Source organism: Ambystoma mexicanum, chromosome 8, assembly GCF_040938575.1.
Source record: "Ambystoma mexicanum isolate Mex_15411 chromosome 8, UKY_AmexF1_1, whole genome shotgun sequence".
NCBI lineage: Eukaryota > Metazoa > Chordata > Amphibia > Caudata > Ambystomatidae > Ambystoma > Ambystoma mexicanum.
The window spans coordinates 350297022-350316716 of NC_090929.1; the positions used below are offsets into that span (position 1 = coordinate 350297022).

General features: G+C 44.9%; 1 protein-coding gene across 1 annotated transcript in view; it reads left to right on the plus strand.

Annotated features, from left to right (window-relative positions):
- The window catches only part of STPG3 (sperm-tail PG-rich repeat containing 3), a 494984-nt gene extending 479956 nt beyond the window's left edge, over nt 1–15028 (plus strand). The window contains exon 8 of the mRNA XM_069612157.1: nt 14699–15028. Within this exon, the coding sequence (XP_069468258.1) occupies nt 14699–14832 (134 nt within the window). The 3' untranslated portion in view covers nt 14833–15028. The remainder of the gene's footprint in view (nt 1–14698) is intronic.
- Nucleotides 15029–19695: the final 4667 nt, after the last annotated feature.

Here is a 19695-nt window from a genome sequence, read left to right on the forward strand (position 1 = left end):
TAACCAAATAGCAGATACACGAGGTAATCCCACTACTTTGGAAGACGGTTGAAATCTGAGGGAGCCACGGGGGCGGGGCTATATATTCCTCTACGTCCTAGTGGCGCCGGCATGCGCGGCCCAAAACGACATAGATAGGACACAAAAGTGTCCGAATTTTTCCTATGCAAAATGTCTATATAACTTACCGAGGATTCCCAGTCTGACGACGGGGAATATTCTAAGCATGTGAATCCATGAAAGATCCAATGCTGGAGAACAGAGTTGATCAGAAGCAAGGAATTTGCCAGTATCAACACTGGAAGAAAAAGAATTGCTGCATGCAAATGGCAGGCTGGCGCATCGCGCATTTGGGGAAACTGTGCACCTGTGAATGGGCTAAGAAAAGACATCTGCCCATTTCAAGAGACATTGCCGTGCAAGCTGCATCCCAGTGCCCCATGTGATGTGAAGTGAAGTAAAGCACTGTGCACTGGAGAAGAAACCTCTAGGCGCTTTAAGAAGCGAAAATACACAGCCAGCAAAATGCAAGTTACATTGCCAGGGCTGGAGTAACTGACAAAGACATTATGGCATTCCAGATGGAAGCAAAACTGACAAAGGTAGCTGTTTTGCAAGAGACAACATGCAGAACTGAGTATAACATGAACACTGCACATTAGCCATGATCCAGAAGCCTCACGGCTTAGTGCAAGAATGAATGATTTGTTGAAGCAACAAAAGGAACTGATTCAGACTATCGCTCTCAAGGGGTGGCCCAAGAAATCAGCATACACCCTTTGGGAAACTGACAAGTGGAAAACCAGAGGCTTTAAAGACACTGGCTGTATGGAGAAAAATAAACGAAGCTGCTTGTGCAACTGCAGGCGGTATTGGACTAAAAGACTTTACCTTTGAAAAATGGAGTGATGCCAGCAGGGCAACCTAAATCAAGATCATGAAACACTGGAAGCAAGTTGGCATCCTGGCGCCTGGCATTCGTGATCGCTTTGGTGACAAAGAAAAGCATTGATCCATTGAGAAGTGCGATCTGGGTACTTATTATATGGCTTTTGTAAAATCACAGATCAGTCTGAAGTACCATTGACCAACTATGATCGCATTGCACAAATGAGTTTGTGATTAGACAGTTACACCCGTATGGTTGAGTGCAAATAAGCCCCCAGTAACACGCAGAAGGGTTACAAATAATTGTGGTAGCAATGATAAAGTGTGTAGTTACCTGATGAGACTTCTGAAGGCGGGGGTGGTGCTAAGGGAAGGGGTGGATAACACTGATATTGTACTTTTGATGAAATCCTAACATTTCTGTTTGTATTTTGCCTAGGCAAAAAACCAAGACAGTAGCGTGCCATGATTGGGGTAGACGTGTGCAATTGCCGGGTGACATTGATCAGTCAAGCAGACGCATTCTCAGAGAAAGCGAGTCACTGCGGGGTGATATGTGAACTTTGAACCTGTCCTGCACCGCACTCAATGCTGCTAACGTGCGTGACACATGAGGACATTTGTTCTGCAACCTGCGAGAAGTGCCCAACAAAGTAATAACTTTTCCAGAACTGTCACGGTGCAGACTTGGCATATTTACAGGCATTTGATGGTGCACATTCTCATGATTCCGTTGATGGTTTTAAATAACCTGTTTGATTTGTTATGCCTTTTTTGTTTAAAGCACTGTGGATAAAGCAACCGTAATGGGTTGTGGACTGACATCATGCACCACAAATAGCTGTGTGACACAGCACTTGAATGCTAACACATTGAAAAATGTTTTTTTGAATGCATTTTGAGATGAATCTGTGAAAAATGAAACGATTTGCTCTTCCAACTGAATTGCTTTAACCAGAGTTTTTTTTTGTTGAGAATTACTACAGTGAATGTAGCCAGGAGTATGATGTATGAATTGTGGGGGCAGCAGGGTTATGCAAGCAGGAGCGTAATATATTTTGAGATAAAATGAGTGCGCACACCAAAGTTAGCTGTGCGTAGGTTAAGGTTCTTAATTTGAAGAAATGCTGCCGAGTATATGAGCTCTAATTTGAGATGGTAACCTTTGAAACACAAGGATACTTTTACAGCCAGCCTTGAGGTGGGTAAATAAAACCATGACTGACTTGATACTTGATTTTATGACACAGTGTGCGAACACGGTTTTTGTTAAAACCAACAAGTTTCATGTTTCTGTGGGGACGGCTATCGCTAGCACACTGATGCAAAGAGTCACCTTTTGATTGTAGACATTTAGAGTAATTCATTAGAAAAGCGCTACAAATGAGTATCCACATAGAACTGCTAACGTACTGGCCTGGCACATTGTCAGGCATCTTTTGTCTATGACTCGTGCTTATGAAATCCTAGGCCCAAATGTTTCAGTGAATGGATCCAACAATTTGTTTGATGTTTCATGTTTTTTCTGACCAAAGAACTGCAGCGAGTATTCTCGCCAAGATTTTATGGACTATAACTTGACTAAATGCATTTCATACAATTGTACGATGAAACAGCCACTGCCGGATGGTAGTATGGTGTGTGTATCTAAAACTAATATTGTATATTTGCAAGTGTCTTTCCTTGGTCTATCCTTCGATGAAGGTCCATGCTTGGATGAAGGGTCGGTCTCTCCGATGACACTACCCACCAGAAGGCTTACCATGGATGGGGAAGGCAAAAGGGAGCAGGCATGCTCCGAACTGGGACCCGCAGCGTTCTGTGTCCGACCAGCAGCGTGGCGCTTAGCCTTGGAGAGTGGTGTTCTTTAAGTCACATAAGGTAGAATCTGTAAATATGCTAGATTTTCCAGTAGTAAGACAACACTTAAATTGCAAACACGTAATGAATGTGTATATCATTACAGAAGTATACTTAGATTTATCATGAGGCAATGTTTCCTTAATACTACCAAGCTGCTACAAATGGAGTCAATTTCTATGGCCCATCACCAAAGTGCGCGTAGCTAGGGGGCTAGATTTATTAATTGCGGGAGCAGCGGGGGTGGGAACAGGAGCTTTAAACGCTTTTGACATAGAAACTGCGCAAAAAGCTAGCCACTATGGGTTCTGATGCCAGCGTTGCTATAAAACTTCTGGCCCAGTGGGGCCCATTGATAAGCCCTACGCTGCGCAACACTGCTACAAGTATTGGCCACCACTGGAGATGGCAGAATTTTAGCTATGAAGACATTTTTTCTGCCATAGGGCAGGTCAACAAGACTGCTAAATACACACAATGCATTTTATGGCAAACATTGTTAAATCAGCAGGTGTTGGCTTTTCGCTCTGAGTGGGGACGACTATCCTCAACCCACTGGCACACAGAGCAAAATTTACCAGCAAACATATGGATTAAACCGCTTGCTTTTGATTGCATGAATAACACATGCCATGCTTTAATTCACCTTGCTCATGAAATTAGATGGTTTTTGGTTGGGTTCTACTAACATGGGGGAAGTGTCTATTCACACAGCCCATAGTCATGTTTGAATGCCCTGGGATCACGGGGGAGGGTAGGCCCTTAGAGTGGAAGGCTGCCAGGTTTAGAGTTGGTAACCATACATAAATGCAATAGTGCATTGTAGAATAGACTACACCAGATTGCCTTGATATTTTAAAAGCATGCTGCTTTTTGACTAACAGTTATATGATAATTTTTTTAGGTATTTTTGTGTAGGCCAGGTTTTGGCTAGGGTATATGTCACTGTTCACTTTGTGTACAATTTTGTTTAGGTAGTTTGTTTATTAACCTTGCATGCCACGCTGACTAACCGCTAGAAGATAATTTGCTTAAACCTCTTAAAAAGCCCCAAGGTCTTTACCTACCTCACTTATCACTGCAATACATACAAAGTTGATGTATATTAGCCAGCATTGTCGCCCACACTTTGAAAAGAGGTGGAATGTCGTGATATACAAAGTTCCAATTTGCCAATTAGGGCTTTAGACGACTGCATTAGCAGCTGAAAAACCAATAGTTTATTCAAAGTATGTGCTAAATGCTGAAAGTAGCGCCTCCATTACGCTTTAGTGAGCTACAAGGAATATGCAGGCCTAGTAGGGGGGGCAGGTCACATTATGCATTGTGCATAGGCAGGGCGGAGGCCCCAGTTCTGTAGCTAATAGAGACATTATTGGAGGGTTTGGAGCATTATAGCACCTATATAGTGCTTAGATATTTCAAGCGCTTTGGGCACTAAGCTATGAGTGCAGGCCTGGTAGAGCTTGCTCACATGGGGTTAATTCATCTCGGCTTCTGTTTGAATATTCTGCCTTTCTGTAGCTCTGCATGGCTATGTAAACAAATCCTCTTTCCCTGAGAAGGCCTGGTACAGCCTTGCCCACATGCTGATAAGAACATTCCAGTGCTTTTGCGCAGATGGGCTCCACGTAGGGAGGGGCAGGAGCAGAGAACATCTCAGAGAGAGCTGGGTTTTTCCTTGGGCAAAGCTATATTTTGCACAGGGAAGGTTCTGGCAATGTGCGTCATGTTGATTGACGGCACGAGAGCACAAAAGGTGCACTCACCCAGAACTGGGTGGGAGATCGATCCATGGACTTGGTTCAAGCAAGAGCGAGTGTCCAGAAACAGATGCTCTGTGCGGCACCTGGCAGCGCTGTCATCTGAGCGGGGCTGGCAACAGCTAGCTTATGAGGGCCAGGGTCTCCTAGTGCTGATTAAGGGATGTAACATTTTGTTTCTCTAAGTTTTGTGATTGCTCTAATTAGCTTTGTAACCTTCTCTAACTTGAATTCCAAAGTGCTGCTAAATTCACTGTTATGCTTTTTGTCTAATAAATGCTACATTTATTCTGAAGGTTGTCATTTTTCACTAGCATGAGTTCATTGCTCAGCACGATAGGACCTGTAATTTGGGCTGAATTGGGTAATTTATGCTAATAAGGGCTGGTCCCGAGGAAGATTTTCCCCTTTTCAAGACAGTTATCTCTACACATATTAGCCCCGATTGGGACCATTGTAGTGAAAGGTTATTTGCAACCCCGGGACCAGCCCTTATTGCAATAAATTACCCTATCACACCCCCATACAGGTTCTCCGCACGACAGCCATGAACTCACCACTGGAGATATAACACTTTCAGCATAAATTTAGCATTTATTAGACATAAAGCATAATATAACAGAACAGTAGATGTAGCAGAAAATTTGGAAATAATGAAATTCAAGTTAGAGAAATCACGCATCATTGGAACACAGTTTTACGTTCCTTGTATGTTATTATTCGCTCTGGGGGACCCAGGTCATCTAAAACGAACTGCTGCTCATCACCAGGTGTCATTCCTCAGCCACCTCTATAGATGACAGCGCCACATGGAGCCGCAGGGGGCATCACCATGCTCCAGGCACTTGCTCCATGGCAGTCCATTGATGAATCTCGCTCTGAGTCATGAGTGCATGTGCATTTGTACTCTCCTGCTGTCAGTCAACATGACGCACTATTCCAGCAGTTGCTCAGTGCAAAACAAGTTTACCGATGGAAAACCCCAACTTGCTCGCTCTCCAAGACACTCCTTCCTCCCCCACTTGGAGCCAATCTGCCAATTCAGGAATGTGTGTTATCAGTGCGTGCAACTCCATGCCATTCCTTCTCAGGCGAAAGAGGGCCTGTTTAGCAAGGCTGGTTGCGCCACGGTTGTAAGGAAAGAATATTCCAAGAGAAACTTGCAATAACATGCATTGGCATTAACCCCCTAGTGGGCAAGCTTTACCGGGCCTGCGCTTTGCTAGCTAGTGTCATAATGCTACAAGACAGGTGCTATATAAGTTCCATAATGCTTCAAACACTCAAATACAGGTCTCTATTAGCTGCTAAACTTGGGCCTCTGCCCTGCCTTTCTATGCACAATGTAAACTTCCACCCCTTTGAGGCCTGCACATTCAATGTAGCTCCTTATGCTACTAATGTAAACGCTACTAACACAACACATTACTAATTCGCCTATAAAGATCTATTTCAGCATTTAGCACATACTTTGAATAAGCTGTTAGTTTTAGCTGTTAATACAGCCCTCTAAGGACCTAATATGTGATATGGTTAGCTCAGCAGGCTACTGCACCCGCGATATTGCACTTTCCGTTCCACTACATCCACCCCTTTTCAAAGTGTGGCCGACAATGCTGGCTTATATCTATCTACATTGTATACTGTGCAGTGATAACTGAGGTAGCTAAAGATCTTGGAGCTTACCAAGAGGTTAAGCAAACTGTCTTCTACTTGTTAGTCAGCTCGGCATGCAAGGTTAATGTAAACCCTACCTAAACAAAAATGTATAAAATGTGAATAGTGACATATACCCTAGCCACAACCTCGCCTACACAAAAATACCTACAAATTATCTTTTAACTAATCATTAGTCAATAAGCAGCATGTGGTTAATATAGCAAGGCAATCTGGTGTTGGTTAATCTATAATGCGTTATTGCATTTATGTATGGTCACCAGCTCTAAACCTGGCATCCTTCCACTTTAAGGACCTACCCACGCCACTGTTCCCAGGGCCTACAAGTGTGACTATGGGCTGTGTGAGTAAACACTCCCCCCATGTATGTGGAACCCAACCGAAATGATCTAATTCCATGCGCAAGATTAACACATGGGCACCAGGTTTCTAAAACAAACAATTCTACTTATTTGCATTAAAACTCAATCATTGCTCTAACAATCAAAAACAAATGGATTACTCTAAATGTCTACAATTAAATGTAACTCTTTGTATCAGTGTGCTGGAAACAGCCGTCCCCAGAAAAATAAATGAAACTTGCTGGTTCAACATATAGTGTCATAAAATGCATGTAGAGTGTGTCATGGTTTCAATAACCCGCCCTAAGGCTGCAAAAATGTCCTCGTAGCTAAAATTCTACCATCTCCAATTAGAGCACATACTCTTGGCAGCATTTCTTCAAATCAAAACCTTAGCATACGCACAGATAGCTTGTGTGCACACTTACATTATCTCAAAGCATTTAACGCTCTTGCTCGCACAACCCTGCTGCCTCAACAATTCATAAATCATTCTCCTGGCTACGTGCAACTTAGTAATTGTCTAAAAAAAACAACTCTGGGTAAAGCAGCTGAGTTGGAAGAGCAAAACATTTCGTTTTCACAGATTCATCTCTAAATGCTTTTCACCAATAATAAAACCATTTCGCAGCATTTTGGCATTCAAGTGCTGTTTCACACAGCTGTTTGTGTCCCATTTGGTTATAGTCCACAACCCTTTGCGGTTGCTTTCTCCACAGTCCTTTAGACAAAAAAGGCATAACATATCAAACAGGTTATTAAAACCATCCACTGAAACATTTGAACAATGTGCAGCATCAAGTGTCTAACAATATGCCAAGTCAGCACCGTGGCAGTTCTGTAAAAGTTATTACTCTGTTGAGCACTTTGCGCAGGTTGTAGTACAATCGTAATTATACACACGTCAGTAGCATTGAGTGCGGTGCAGGAAATGTTCAGTGTTCACATGGCACCCAGCAGTGACTCGCTTTCTCTGAGAATACGTCTGCTTGACTGATCAGAAGCACCCGATAATTGCTTGCATCTAACCCCAATCATGGCACGCTACATTCTTGGTATTTGCCTAGTAGAAAAAAACAAACAGGAATGTTATAATTTCACAAAAGTACAATATCAATGTCATCCACCCCTTCGCTTAATACCTCCCCTGCCTTCAGAAGTCTTATCAGGTGACTACACACTTTCTATCATTGCTACCACAATCACCTTCTATGTGGTATCGGGGGCTTGTTTGCTTTCAAACATTAGGGGTGGAACTGCCTGTTCCCAACTCATTTGTCCAATGCGATCATAGTTTGGTCAATGGTACCTCAGATGGATCTGTGTTTTTTTTGCAAAAGCAATACTAAAAGTACCCAGATCACACTTCTCAACAGATCACTGTTGTCCTTCACCAATGCGTCCACAGGTACCAACAGCAACTTGCTTCCAGTGTCATGATCTTGATTTGGTTTTCCCTGGTGGCATTACCCCATTTTCAAAGGTAAAGTCTTTTAGTCCACTACCACCTGTGGTTGCTTGCACAAGCAGTTTTTCCTTTTTCCCAGTTTTCCATACAGCTAGTGTCTTGAAAGCCTCTTGTTTTTCACTTGTCAGTTTCCCAAAGGGCGTCTGCTGATTTCTTGGGCCACCCCGTGGGAGCGTTAGTCTAAGTCAGTTTCTTTATTTGCTTCAACCAATCATTCATTCAAATTCTTGTACTAAGCCTCAAGGCTTCTGGATCATGGCTAATGTGCAGTGTTCATGTTATACTCCAAAGCCCAGTTCTGCATGTTGTGTCTTGCAAAATGGCTACCTTTGGCAGATTTGATTTCACCTGGAACGCCATAATGTCTCATCAGTTACTCCAGCCCTTGCAATGTAGTTTGCTAATGCTGGCTGTGTTTCTTCACTTCTCTTCATAGCGCCTTGAGGTTTCTTTTCTAGTGCATAGCGCTTCACTTCATATGGGGCACTGGGGTGCAGCTTGCATGGCAATGTCTCTTGAAATGGGCAAGTGTCTTTTCTTAGTCCATTCACAGGTTCCCATTTTCCCCAAATGTTCAGATGTTTGATGCGCCTTGTCTGCCATTTCATGCAGCATTTCTTTTTCTTCCAGTGTTGTCAGTGGGCGAATTCTTTGCCATCTGATCTGCTCCATCATTGCATGTTAGTGTCAGAAAGCATGCGGGCATCGGCATGCGCAAGGTAAATTGTGCTCTTTTGCACCTTCTCAATCACAGCAATTACCTTACCGCTTTCCGTTCAGCATACTGGCTTGCACCCACTCTTCTTCTCTCATTAAGTGTTTCTCGATGGGGATGGAATCCAATTGCTCACCACTGTCTCTGTTCCTTCTCAAGCATGGCACCGCCGTTTGCGAAGCAAGCCTGTTTCTTTCGCTTCTTCTGTCAATAAATCATAAGCAGGTGCGACTTTAAAGGGAGACAGTGCTACAGGGGCACTCGATTCGGACATTTCCTCTAGATATACTGCTTTCAGCATTTACTCTGGCAACTTAGAAATCCTCGTACTGCCAGCTTTTGTGCGCTGTGTAACCACCACTTCTACTGGACATGAGCGTAATTTTGCGCCTTTCCACCTTCCTCCCACAGCCAGTTTCACACACCCAGCCCATGACAGGAATTTCTGTGCAATTTGTCTTCTCAAGCCACAAGCTCTGCACAGCAGAATCATTGCCGACACAAACTTTCAGTTCAAAAGAGGCACTTTTTGTCATCCGACTCAACTCACAATAATTCTGCAAAGCATCTTTTAGCCTGCTGAAAGGCAGTCTGTTGATCAATGTCCCAATAAAAAGCATATTTTTTCCTCGTGACTTTGTAGTTTGGCCTTACAATTAGACTCCAATGCAGTGCGTGATCTTTCCAAAGAACCCTCAACCCACTGAATCTTTGCATTTCCTTATTACACACAGACGTCTCAATCTGTGGTACCATTGCCACAATAAAACAAATCATTTTCTGTACTGAGCCAAACTACATTGAACTTAAACATTTCACTTTTTGTGCAGATCCCTGCACATTCTCTGCGGAATTGCCCACACTCTGTTCTGCTTGTGGGCTGTCAATTTGTCAACAACTTTTTCAACATGTATCACAGTTAACATTATCTTAATATAATGTTTCAACATTCATCACTCAATTGCAACATTTCCATGTTTTAGCAACCAATCCATGGCATAGAGTGGGACTGTTCAAATACTCTTGGGGCAATTTAGTAAATTTAATTGTCCCCCCAAACCACTGCAAACTGATTCTGCCATTCCAAATTGATGCACAAGTCGAAAATCATAGACCATTTACTTACTTCTTTAGTGAGTTTCTCACCCATTGTAGCCATGTCTGGCATAGCTAAATGCAATGAAACCAATTTAGTGTGTCCCATTAAAACAGAATTCGCCACCTTCACATGGATTTTACAGTTGCTAAAACAAAGCCTCTCAACACAGAGGTTACTAATTTTCCTAACAACTCGACCATTCCCCTGTTGTATGCAGGAATGTCAACACCGAAAGCATCAGTTTCAAAAGGCGAACCCTCGCCATTCAACATTTTAGCCCCCGATTCTCATTCACTAATACACTGGGGCAAAATAATGCGTTTGAATCACCATTCACAATTTACATTTCAAATACTTTTGCAACTTTTCTGCCCCTCATTCATGAATAGGGCGAGAACTTTGTTTCACTTTGCAATCCAAATATAAACCTTTTAAAAGGAGAACCTGCATGCAATGTTTTCCTAATCTATGCAATAAAGGCAATAAATCCTTCTTCACACATTCCTTGGAGCCCACACGCACATAGCCATCTCCCACTTTGCATGCAGCTGTCTGCCCCCTGGCTTCATTCCCAAGCAGTAAGTAAGTCAAGCATGTATTACTGAAAGGAAAAATCTTAACTACACAAGCTATCAGTCCCGGTAAACTGACACACAAGTACTGTCATTTTGTTGACTCAGAGCTGCAGTGAGGCAACAATGGAAATGCGACAGCCTACCCCTCACTCAGGCTGCACTGTGTTCTCTCACACAATTGTCATTTCTCCAGCATGGCATGGCTTTGCACAATCCGATAAGACTACGCCAAATGTAGTGAAAAGGGTATTTGCACCCCCAGGACCACCCCTTATTGCAATAAATTACCCTATCACACCCCCATACAGGTTCTCCGCACGACAGCCATGAACTCACCACTGGAGATATAACACCTTCCGCATAAATGTAGCATTTATTAGACATAAAGCATAATATAACCGAACAGTAAATGTAGCAGCAAATTTGGAAATAATGAAATTCAATTTAGAGAAATCACACATCATTAGAACACAGTCTTACGTTCCTTGTATGTTATTATTAGCGCTGGGGGACACAGGTCATTTAAAACGAACTGCTGCTCATCACCAGGTGTCATTCCTCAGCCAGCTCTATAGATGACAGCGCCACAAGGAGCTGCATGGGGCATCACCACACTCCTGGCACTTGCTCCTGGCACTTGCTCCATGGCAGTCCACGGATGAATCTCCCCGAGTCATGAATGCATGTACATTTGTACTCTCCTGCTGTCAGTCAACATGACGCATTATTCCAGCACTTGCTCAGTGCAAAACAAGTTACCGATGGAAAAACCCGACTTGCTCGCTCTCCAAGACGCTCCTTCCTCCCCCCCTTGGAGCCCATCTGCCAATTCAGGAATGTTTGTCATCAGTGCGTGCAAGGCCGTGCCATTCCTTCTCAGGCGAAAGAGGGCTTGTTTACCAAGGCTGGCAGGGCCACGGTTGTAAGGAAGGAATATTCCAAGAGAAGCTTGCAATAATATGCATTGTCATTAACCCCTAGTGGACAAGCTTTACCTGCCCTGCCTTTCTATGCACAATGTAACCTTCCACCCCTTTGAGGCCTGCACATTCAATGTAGCTCCTTATGCTACAAATGTAAGCGCTACTAACACAACACATTACTAATTCGTCAAAGATCTATTTCAGCATTTAGCACATAGTTTGAATAAGCTGCTAGTTTTAGCTGTTTAATACAGCCCTCTAAGGACCTAATATGTGATATGGTTATCTCAGCAGGCTACTGCACCCGTGAAAATGCACTTTCCGTTCCACTACAACCATCCATGGGTTGACTTATGAGCGGCACCCCTGGTCACTCTGACATCGAAGGGCCACTTGTCAGTTTGATCAATCAATATATTAAGACATGAGGGGCATCTTTTTCCCTCATTTGGTACAGACGAAATAGATATTGTAATATGGAGTAGATTATCATCTAGAGTATATTATTATTATTTAGAGGTCGGAACACAGACATGCCTACTCATTCAATGATCATGCATTTGAGCTAGCTCACACTCACCTCTATATTTCAGTGACCCAGGAGAATAGATGTTGAATTATGTCACATTAGTGATCACCAAGTGACGGTAGCAGTTGCCCTATTGATGTCCATGGTCTAGGCATAGGCAATAAGTACGTGACTTTCAAACTTTTATGGTAAATTGGCAGCACTTTGTGCACAGATGGAAGTTAAAAATCGGGGTGTCTCCATGCACACTATGTATCATTAGAAGGTACTAGTACAAACAGATTGCACTTGGTTTGTGCCACAATTTTTAAATGGATTGGAACATGTTTCATTCTCATCTTAACAGTATCTAGTATACATGGAAAACAACCCTGGTGGTGGTACATTAGTCTGTAAACCCTTGGCATGTTGGTTTGACTGTCTTTGACAGATGTGGTGGTGGAGATTTAAACAATTAGTCACATTAAGCTCCTGAAGAAGGGGATTTAATCCCCGAAACGCGGTGAGCATCAACTGAATTATATTATATAATGCTAATTGTAAAGATTATAGGACATTTGAAAGTGACTCGTGTGTTCTTTTCTGTACATATTTCGGCCAGTATTTTGGCCCCAAGGTGTGCATAGGACGGGAGTGCTCATTGACTGGGCTCTTTACTTTTTGTTTATAGGTCTACTGCTTTGTGTCAGGGCAATTATTCCTCCTCTGCACCCAAGTGTTACTGAAATGATATTTATTAGCAATTGTTAGAGTACACTGTAACACTTTATATTCCTTCAGGAAAGAAGAAATTACTGGGGCCTTTACTGACTGGATAGTCATGGTCAAGGTGGTAGTGGACGGAACAGTAGCAGTCGTCAGACGGGGAAGCAAGGTAACCCTCTGTGTAGATTTCACCATTGATGTTGCTGTGGCCGTCAACGGAGCTGTAGCAACAGTCATCCACAGGGCAGTTGTCAACGAGGTCCTGGATGCAGCTGTGGTAGACAGTGGTCTTGGCTTGCGAGGCGCTGATGACGTCGGCGGTGGCAAGGTCTTGGACGTAGACGAGGACCTTGGATCACCCTTTTTGCAAGTGTCTTTCCTTGGTCTATCCTTCGATGAAGGTCCATGCTTGGATGAGAGGGTCGGTCTCTCCGATGACACTACCCACCAGAAGGCTTACCATGGACAGGGAAGGCAAAAGGGAGCAGGCATGCTCCGAACTGGGACCCGCAGCATTCTGTGTCCGACCAGCAGCGTGGCGCTTAGCCTTTCTATGGGTATCCACTGAAGGGCACCGTCGGCAGATCTCGACCCCTTCCCTGAGGGAGAAGGCTCCAAAAGGTCATCCTGAACTGGAGGGGGCCTGTGCGCACCCAGAGCCCTTTCTTCCTTCAGCCATGCCACCAACCTTCGACAGTGGTGCCGCTTCAACTTGGGAAAACGGACAGATCTCGCATCAGTCCTCGTTGTGGTCAGGATGCAGCCAATAGAGGTACTTTGTCTGCCGTTCTTCAAGGTAGATGTTCCTCAAGCCACATATGGCGCTGAGCTTGAACAGACTCCTCTTGCCTTCTTCCGACATGGCGAGGCAGGAAGTAAGCCTCAACTAGGCCTTCTGAACTGGAAAGAAACGGCACTGACCAATGGTCAGCGAATGAGAGAGGGTTGGACAAAAATGTAACTATCTGTAAAATAAACATACACACAGGAATAAATAGCTCCAAGAGAAACTCGAGGACTCAGCACTGAAGCATGCAGTCAAAATAAATCTGACGCTGGCCACCAGGGGGAGGGTGTTAGGGAAACTGTTGTCAGTGGATGGGTGCAGTATGACTCAGACTTCAGTGGTTGGGTAATGAGAGACATTCAAGCTTTAAAGCAAGACTGCTTTCTTTTTTACTGAGGATTCCCACCCTGACAACAGGGAATATTCATGAGCATGTGAACCCATGCCAGACCCCATACTCGAGAAGTGTTATTATGTGTTGAGACTGCCCTACATTGGTGCAACCAGTTTGGACATGTTTTCTTATGGTGGCATGATGGCAAAATCAACAGGAGTATGTTCTTATGTGGGGGTGCTGGCATATATTGGCAGAGCCAGCTTGGACATGTACTATCATTACAGGCATTACGAGCAAAGCAAACATGAGTATGTTCTTATATGAGAATACTGGCATATAGTGGTGCAGCCAGCGTGGAAAAACATGAGAATACTGGCATATATTGGTGCAGCCAGCGTGGAAAAACATTTTTATACTGACATATTGTGAAAAGACTTCATGAAAGTGCATTGGGAAACGCTCCTGTGCACTGTGTGACTTGCATCTATTGGATTTTTTTCATGTGTTGCCCTTCCAAAACTTACTGCAAACTCTCTGATTTTTACCCAATTGTTGACTTTAAGTGTTCTGTAAAATGCACTGTGTTACTCAACCTCCCCACGCCCTCCTCCCCCCGAATCCTACTTGGTTGGTTTGGGCTCCTTTGCTACACTTGGCTGGTCTTGCATACAAATATTTTCACCTCTCCATTTAAAAAATGTTCCTGCCACCACTGGTGATGGGTACATTTGGGTGCTATGGGACAGGCACCACACCCTCATTTCTATACTAGGTGAAAAATGTAAGCTTTGCTTATAAAGCATATAAATGTTGCCTATTGCAGTGCGTGGCGTGGCCTTGCAGCAACATGATCATCATGCGCATTACACATGCGTGGTGGTAGAGGCTAGCCCAGTGAGTGGGGCGGTCCCGGCTTTGTTGCGTGGGTTGGTGGGAGTGTCCCTCAGCTTTGCTCAAAGGGGTCCCCAAATGTATTGATACGCCACTGATGTAGGGCCTAAATAAATACAAATGTACTTTTATTTTTTCAGAAACAACTCCAGGACCAGCGTATTACAACGTGGAAGAGGGGTTCTTGGCAGTGAAACCTCGAGCGCGTGGTTTTTCCATCCATGGAGAGAGGCGAAATAAGAGGCATGATCTTGGACCATTTGCATGCTTGTAAAGAGATGTGGAAAAGCCACCCATGTACACGTCATACACTCTTCCTCCAATTGGATTCGATGTAATGGTGTTTCCGCATATTTTTGAATAATGTTATATCATGAATGCTATCGATATATAATAACACTGATAACATGTAGATAATATTAAAGAATGACAAACGGCAAAGTCATGCAAATAAAGAAATTGTCAACTTTAAAATGATTTAGTGTGCAGTGGCAGAAACACAACGTCATGCTCCATCTTCCCAGGAATTACATATGGGTTACAGGCTCTCTCTTCAAAATGGAAGGCAAGTAGAAACGTACAGGGAAATATTTAACATCAGCAAATCTAAGGAATCACATTCAATATCATTACAGAATAAGAAAACCTGAAACCTTTGCAACTCCTTCATGGTCTGGAAGGTTGATCTTTCACAACTACTCCAATGTTTAGGCCACAATAGCACAACACTAGACTTTAAAGTAATAACCAATTACCCTCAATAAACCTAGCAACATTACAAGTACAGTGACTCTGCGGTTGTGAAGAGGACACACGGCATGTTGTAGCACTTCAGTGACTTTCACCATAATGGAGCACGGCCGTCCGCACATTGGAGGAGGAAGGGACACACTTTTAAATTGTCGGTACTGTCCTGGATCCCCGAGTACATGGCAACTCAAACTGCATTAAAGTGCAAGAGTATGTCTGACATGATGTGTAAAGCAACATGAGTTGCACTGTGCTGCCTTTGCAATTGCAAAGATTCCACATAAGAACTAGTTACTCTTACCTTGTAACGTTCTTTCGATGGGATGTTCCTCCGACGTATTCCTTATCTTAGATAGAAATCCTTCAGCTTTGCTGGCCTCGGAAAATTTTTTCGCCAGAGGGCGCTGCGCGTCGATGATCGCCGAGTCGATGACCCTCGACGGCCTCCGTGCCGACGTCGACGTCATCCTGCCTATAAAGGCCGCGCGCAGCGTCCGTTGCTCAGTTCCGTTTTGTAGTCCCCAGTAATGTTTTTTGGATTAGACTAATCACCTTGAAGGAGCATAGGCTGCAAACCCACAGGAAGTCATACTGCGGGGATGGATGGGAGGGTCGATAAGGAATACGTCGGAGGAACATCCCATCGAAAGAACGTTACAAGGTAAGAGTAACTAGTTCTTCGAAGGGATTGTGTCCTCCGACGTATTCCTTATCTTAGATAGACTCCCATAGCAGTGGTATTGTGACTGGAGGCGGGAGTAATAAAAGTTATGTTACCCTTCCAGAATGGACAGAGTGTAACACAGCCTTGCCGAATCTAGTTTCTTGACTAGAGGAGGAATCCAGGCTATAGAATTTGGTAAATGTATGTGCGGACGACCATGTGGCAGCCGCACATATATCTCGAATTGGCACCCCTCTTTGAAGGGCTGAGGATGTTGCGATACCCCTGGTAGAATGAGCCCTTAGATTTTGAGGAGGCTCCTTTCCTGCCAATTTGTAGCACTCCAGAATGGCTAAAATAATCCATCTGGAGATGGTTTGTTTTGTTATTGGAAGGCCCAACTTATGTCCTGCATAACCTACAAAGAGTTGGTCTGCTTGTCTGATCTTAGCCAATCTGCTGATATAGAAGCTCAAGGCTCGCTTAGGGTCCAGCCTGTGCAGTCTCTCTTCCTCCTTCCCCGGATGAGGAGGAGGGTAGAAAGAAGGTAATATAATCTTCTGAGTGATGTGAAACTCCGAGACTACCTTCGGGAGGAAGTTAGGCTTCACCTGAAGAACAACTTTGTCCTTGTAAAAGATTGTATGTGGAGGTTTACACGATAAGGCTTGCAACTCGCTAACCCTTCTAGCAGATGTCAATGCTATTAGCAAAACAGTTTTGAGGGTGAGAAGCTTCAATGAACAAGAGTGTAGTGGTTCAAAAGGGGCACCCTTTAGGAAGTTTAAAATTAGGTTTAAATCCCATAAGGGAACTTGAAAAGGTTTCGGGGGATAAACATTAGTTAATCCTTTTAGGTATTGTATTACCAATGGAATTTTGAAGTATGAAGGCTCCTCTGCAGTGCGCTTAAAGATTGATAGCGCTGCGAGATAGCCCTTAATTGTGCCAACCTGTAGGCCTGAATTAGCCAGGTAAAGTAAGAATGACAACACCATAGGTGTACCACAAGAAAAGGGTTCAATATTCTTTTCTCTGCACCAGCTGCAAAATTTGTTCCAACGGCAGCGGTATAGAGTTTTAGTTGCCGGCCTTCTGGCCGAAAGCAACACCTCCATAACATCATCCGGAAGGTCCCAATCCTTGTACCTCAACCTTTCAGACACCAAGCGTGAAGGTTGAGGGTCTTGATGGCTGGATGGAGAACCTGACCTTCCTTCTGCGAGAGAAGATCCTCTCTGTATGGCAGTCGAATTGGAGGGCAGATGGACATGTCTAGAAGGTCCGGGTACCACGTTCTCCTGGCCCAATCCGGGGCAATTAGGATCATGGTCTTCCGAAACCTTCTCAACCTCCTGATCATTTGAGGAATGACAGGGACCGGAGGGAACGCGTACAGAAGTGGGAACTCCCAGTCCACTACGAACGCATCTCCTAGAGCTCCTCTCGGGGGAAATTCCCTTGAGCAAAATCTGTCGCACTTCCTGTTGATACTGGTGGCGAACAGATCCACTTGAGGGGTTCCCCAAAGGGCGAAGATCTCTTGAAGGACTTCCTGAGCTATCTCCCACTCGTGAGAGACTGTGCTCTGCCTGCTCAGAGCGTCCGCTGTCAAGTTCTTCTCTCCGGCTAGGTGAATTGCCGATAGAGAGATTCCTTCCTGAATTGCCCAAAACCAGAGCTGCATCGCCTCTCTGCACAGTGGTAGTGAGCCTACGCCTCCTCTTTTGTTGAGGTAGTGCATGGCCACTGTATTGTCCGTCATTATTAGGACGTTTCTTCCCCGTACAGACGGCAGAAAAGCCTTCAGCGCTAGTCTGATGGCTCTCAGCTCCAACAGGTTGATATGTAGTCTGGACTCCGATGGAGACCAACGACCGCTGATGGTCAAGTCGTTGGCGTGAGCTCCCCACCCCGTGAGTGAGGCATCCGTGACTACTGTTATCTCCGGCCATGGTTGCCAAAACATTTCTCCTTTCAGGATGTTCTCCCGACAGGCCCACCACTGAAGGTCTCGGGCTACTTTGACCGGGATCCGAAGGAGATCTGTCATCCTTCCTGAGAACTGTGACCACTGAGTTCTCAGTGCCCACTGGAGGGATCTCATTCTCAGGCGAGCCTCCGGCACGAGGAATATGCAGGATGCCATGAGGCCTAGCAACCTCAGAAAGTCGTAGGCTGGGAGATATTGGGCATTCTGAAATCTGATGACCATCTGCAGAATATCTCGAGCCCTCACCTCTGGTGGCAAGGCTTTTCCCAGGGAAGTGTCCAGGACTGCTCCAATGAATTGGAGTCTCTGTGATGGTATCATCTGTGACTTCTTTAAATTGAGGGAGAAGCCCAGCTTGTGAAGGAAGTGGCAAACATAATCTAGTTGTCTCTGAGCCTGTTCCGAAGATACAGCTCTGATCAACCAATCGTCTAGGTAAGGGTAGACATGAATCCCTTCCCTCCTTAGACTTGCAGCCACAACCGACATTAGCTTGGTAAAGACCCTCGGGGCGGAGGTTAGCCCAAATGGCAGAACTCGAAATTGATAATGAGAGCTGCCAATTGCGAACCTCAGGTATCTCCTGTGCCTGGGATGGATCGGCACATGGAAATAAGCGTCCTGGAGGTCTAGAGATACCAACCAGTCCTGAAGCTGGAGGGCCTGAAGGATCTGAGAGAGAGTCACCATCTTGAACTTGTCCTTTCGGAGGAATTTGTTCAATTCCCGTAAGTCTAAGATGGGTCTCAGTCCTCCGTCCTTCTTCGGTATTATGAAGTAGGGGGAGTACCAACCCTTGTTCCTTTCCGCTACAGGTACCAGTTCTATGGCACCTTTCTCTAGCAGGTCTAAAACCTCCTGCAAGAGGAGCGGATCTGGAAGCTTCAAAGGGTTGTTCCCCGGTGGATGACTCTGAGGGATATGTAGGAAGGGCAGGCAGTAACCTTGGGCCACTGTCTCCAGAGCCCAAGCATCTGACGTAATAGCCTGCCATTCCGTCAGATGGTGAGTTAACCTGCCCCCTACTGGTGTTCTGTGAGGGGAGACCTCAGAGTGGTTTTGAAGCGGCTGATGCAGTTGCCGAAGGTAAAGTGGCTCCTGCTCCTGCGGGTGCGGCTTTCTTTCCCCTACCCCGTCCACCACGGGTAAATCTTCCTTGGCCTCTTTGAGCCGGTCGTCCCCTGCCCCTTCCATATGAGGAATAGTAACGAAAGGACCGTCCTCTCCACGATGATCCCGAAGGACGAAAGGTATTCTGACGGATAGCAGCTCCCAATGACTTGGCTGCTGCCTTGGACGTTTGCAGTTTCTCCAAACTGTCATCCGCCTTCTTTCCAAAGAGGGTAGAACCGTCAAAGGGCATATTCAAAAGCCTGGTCTGCACGTCAGAGGCAAAACCAGACTTCCTCAACCACGCATGCCTGCGGATTGTGGTACTTGCCGCCATGGCCCTGCTGATACTGTCAGCAGAATCTAGGCCAGTTTGTAGGGTCTCGCACATCGCATCTTTACCATCCCTGATGATGTTTAAAAATGCGTCCCTTTCCTCTCCTTCTTGGAGGCAGTCAGCCGCTGATGAAGCGCACTCCCAAAGGGTGTGGCTGAACCTAGCGAGCGTACAGGTCGCGTTAATAGACTTTAACGCCATGCTACAGGCAGAAAAAACCTTCTTAGCCATGGCATCATACTTTTTGTCATCCCTATCCTGCGGAGCAGTGGGGTATGCAGAT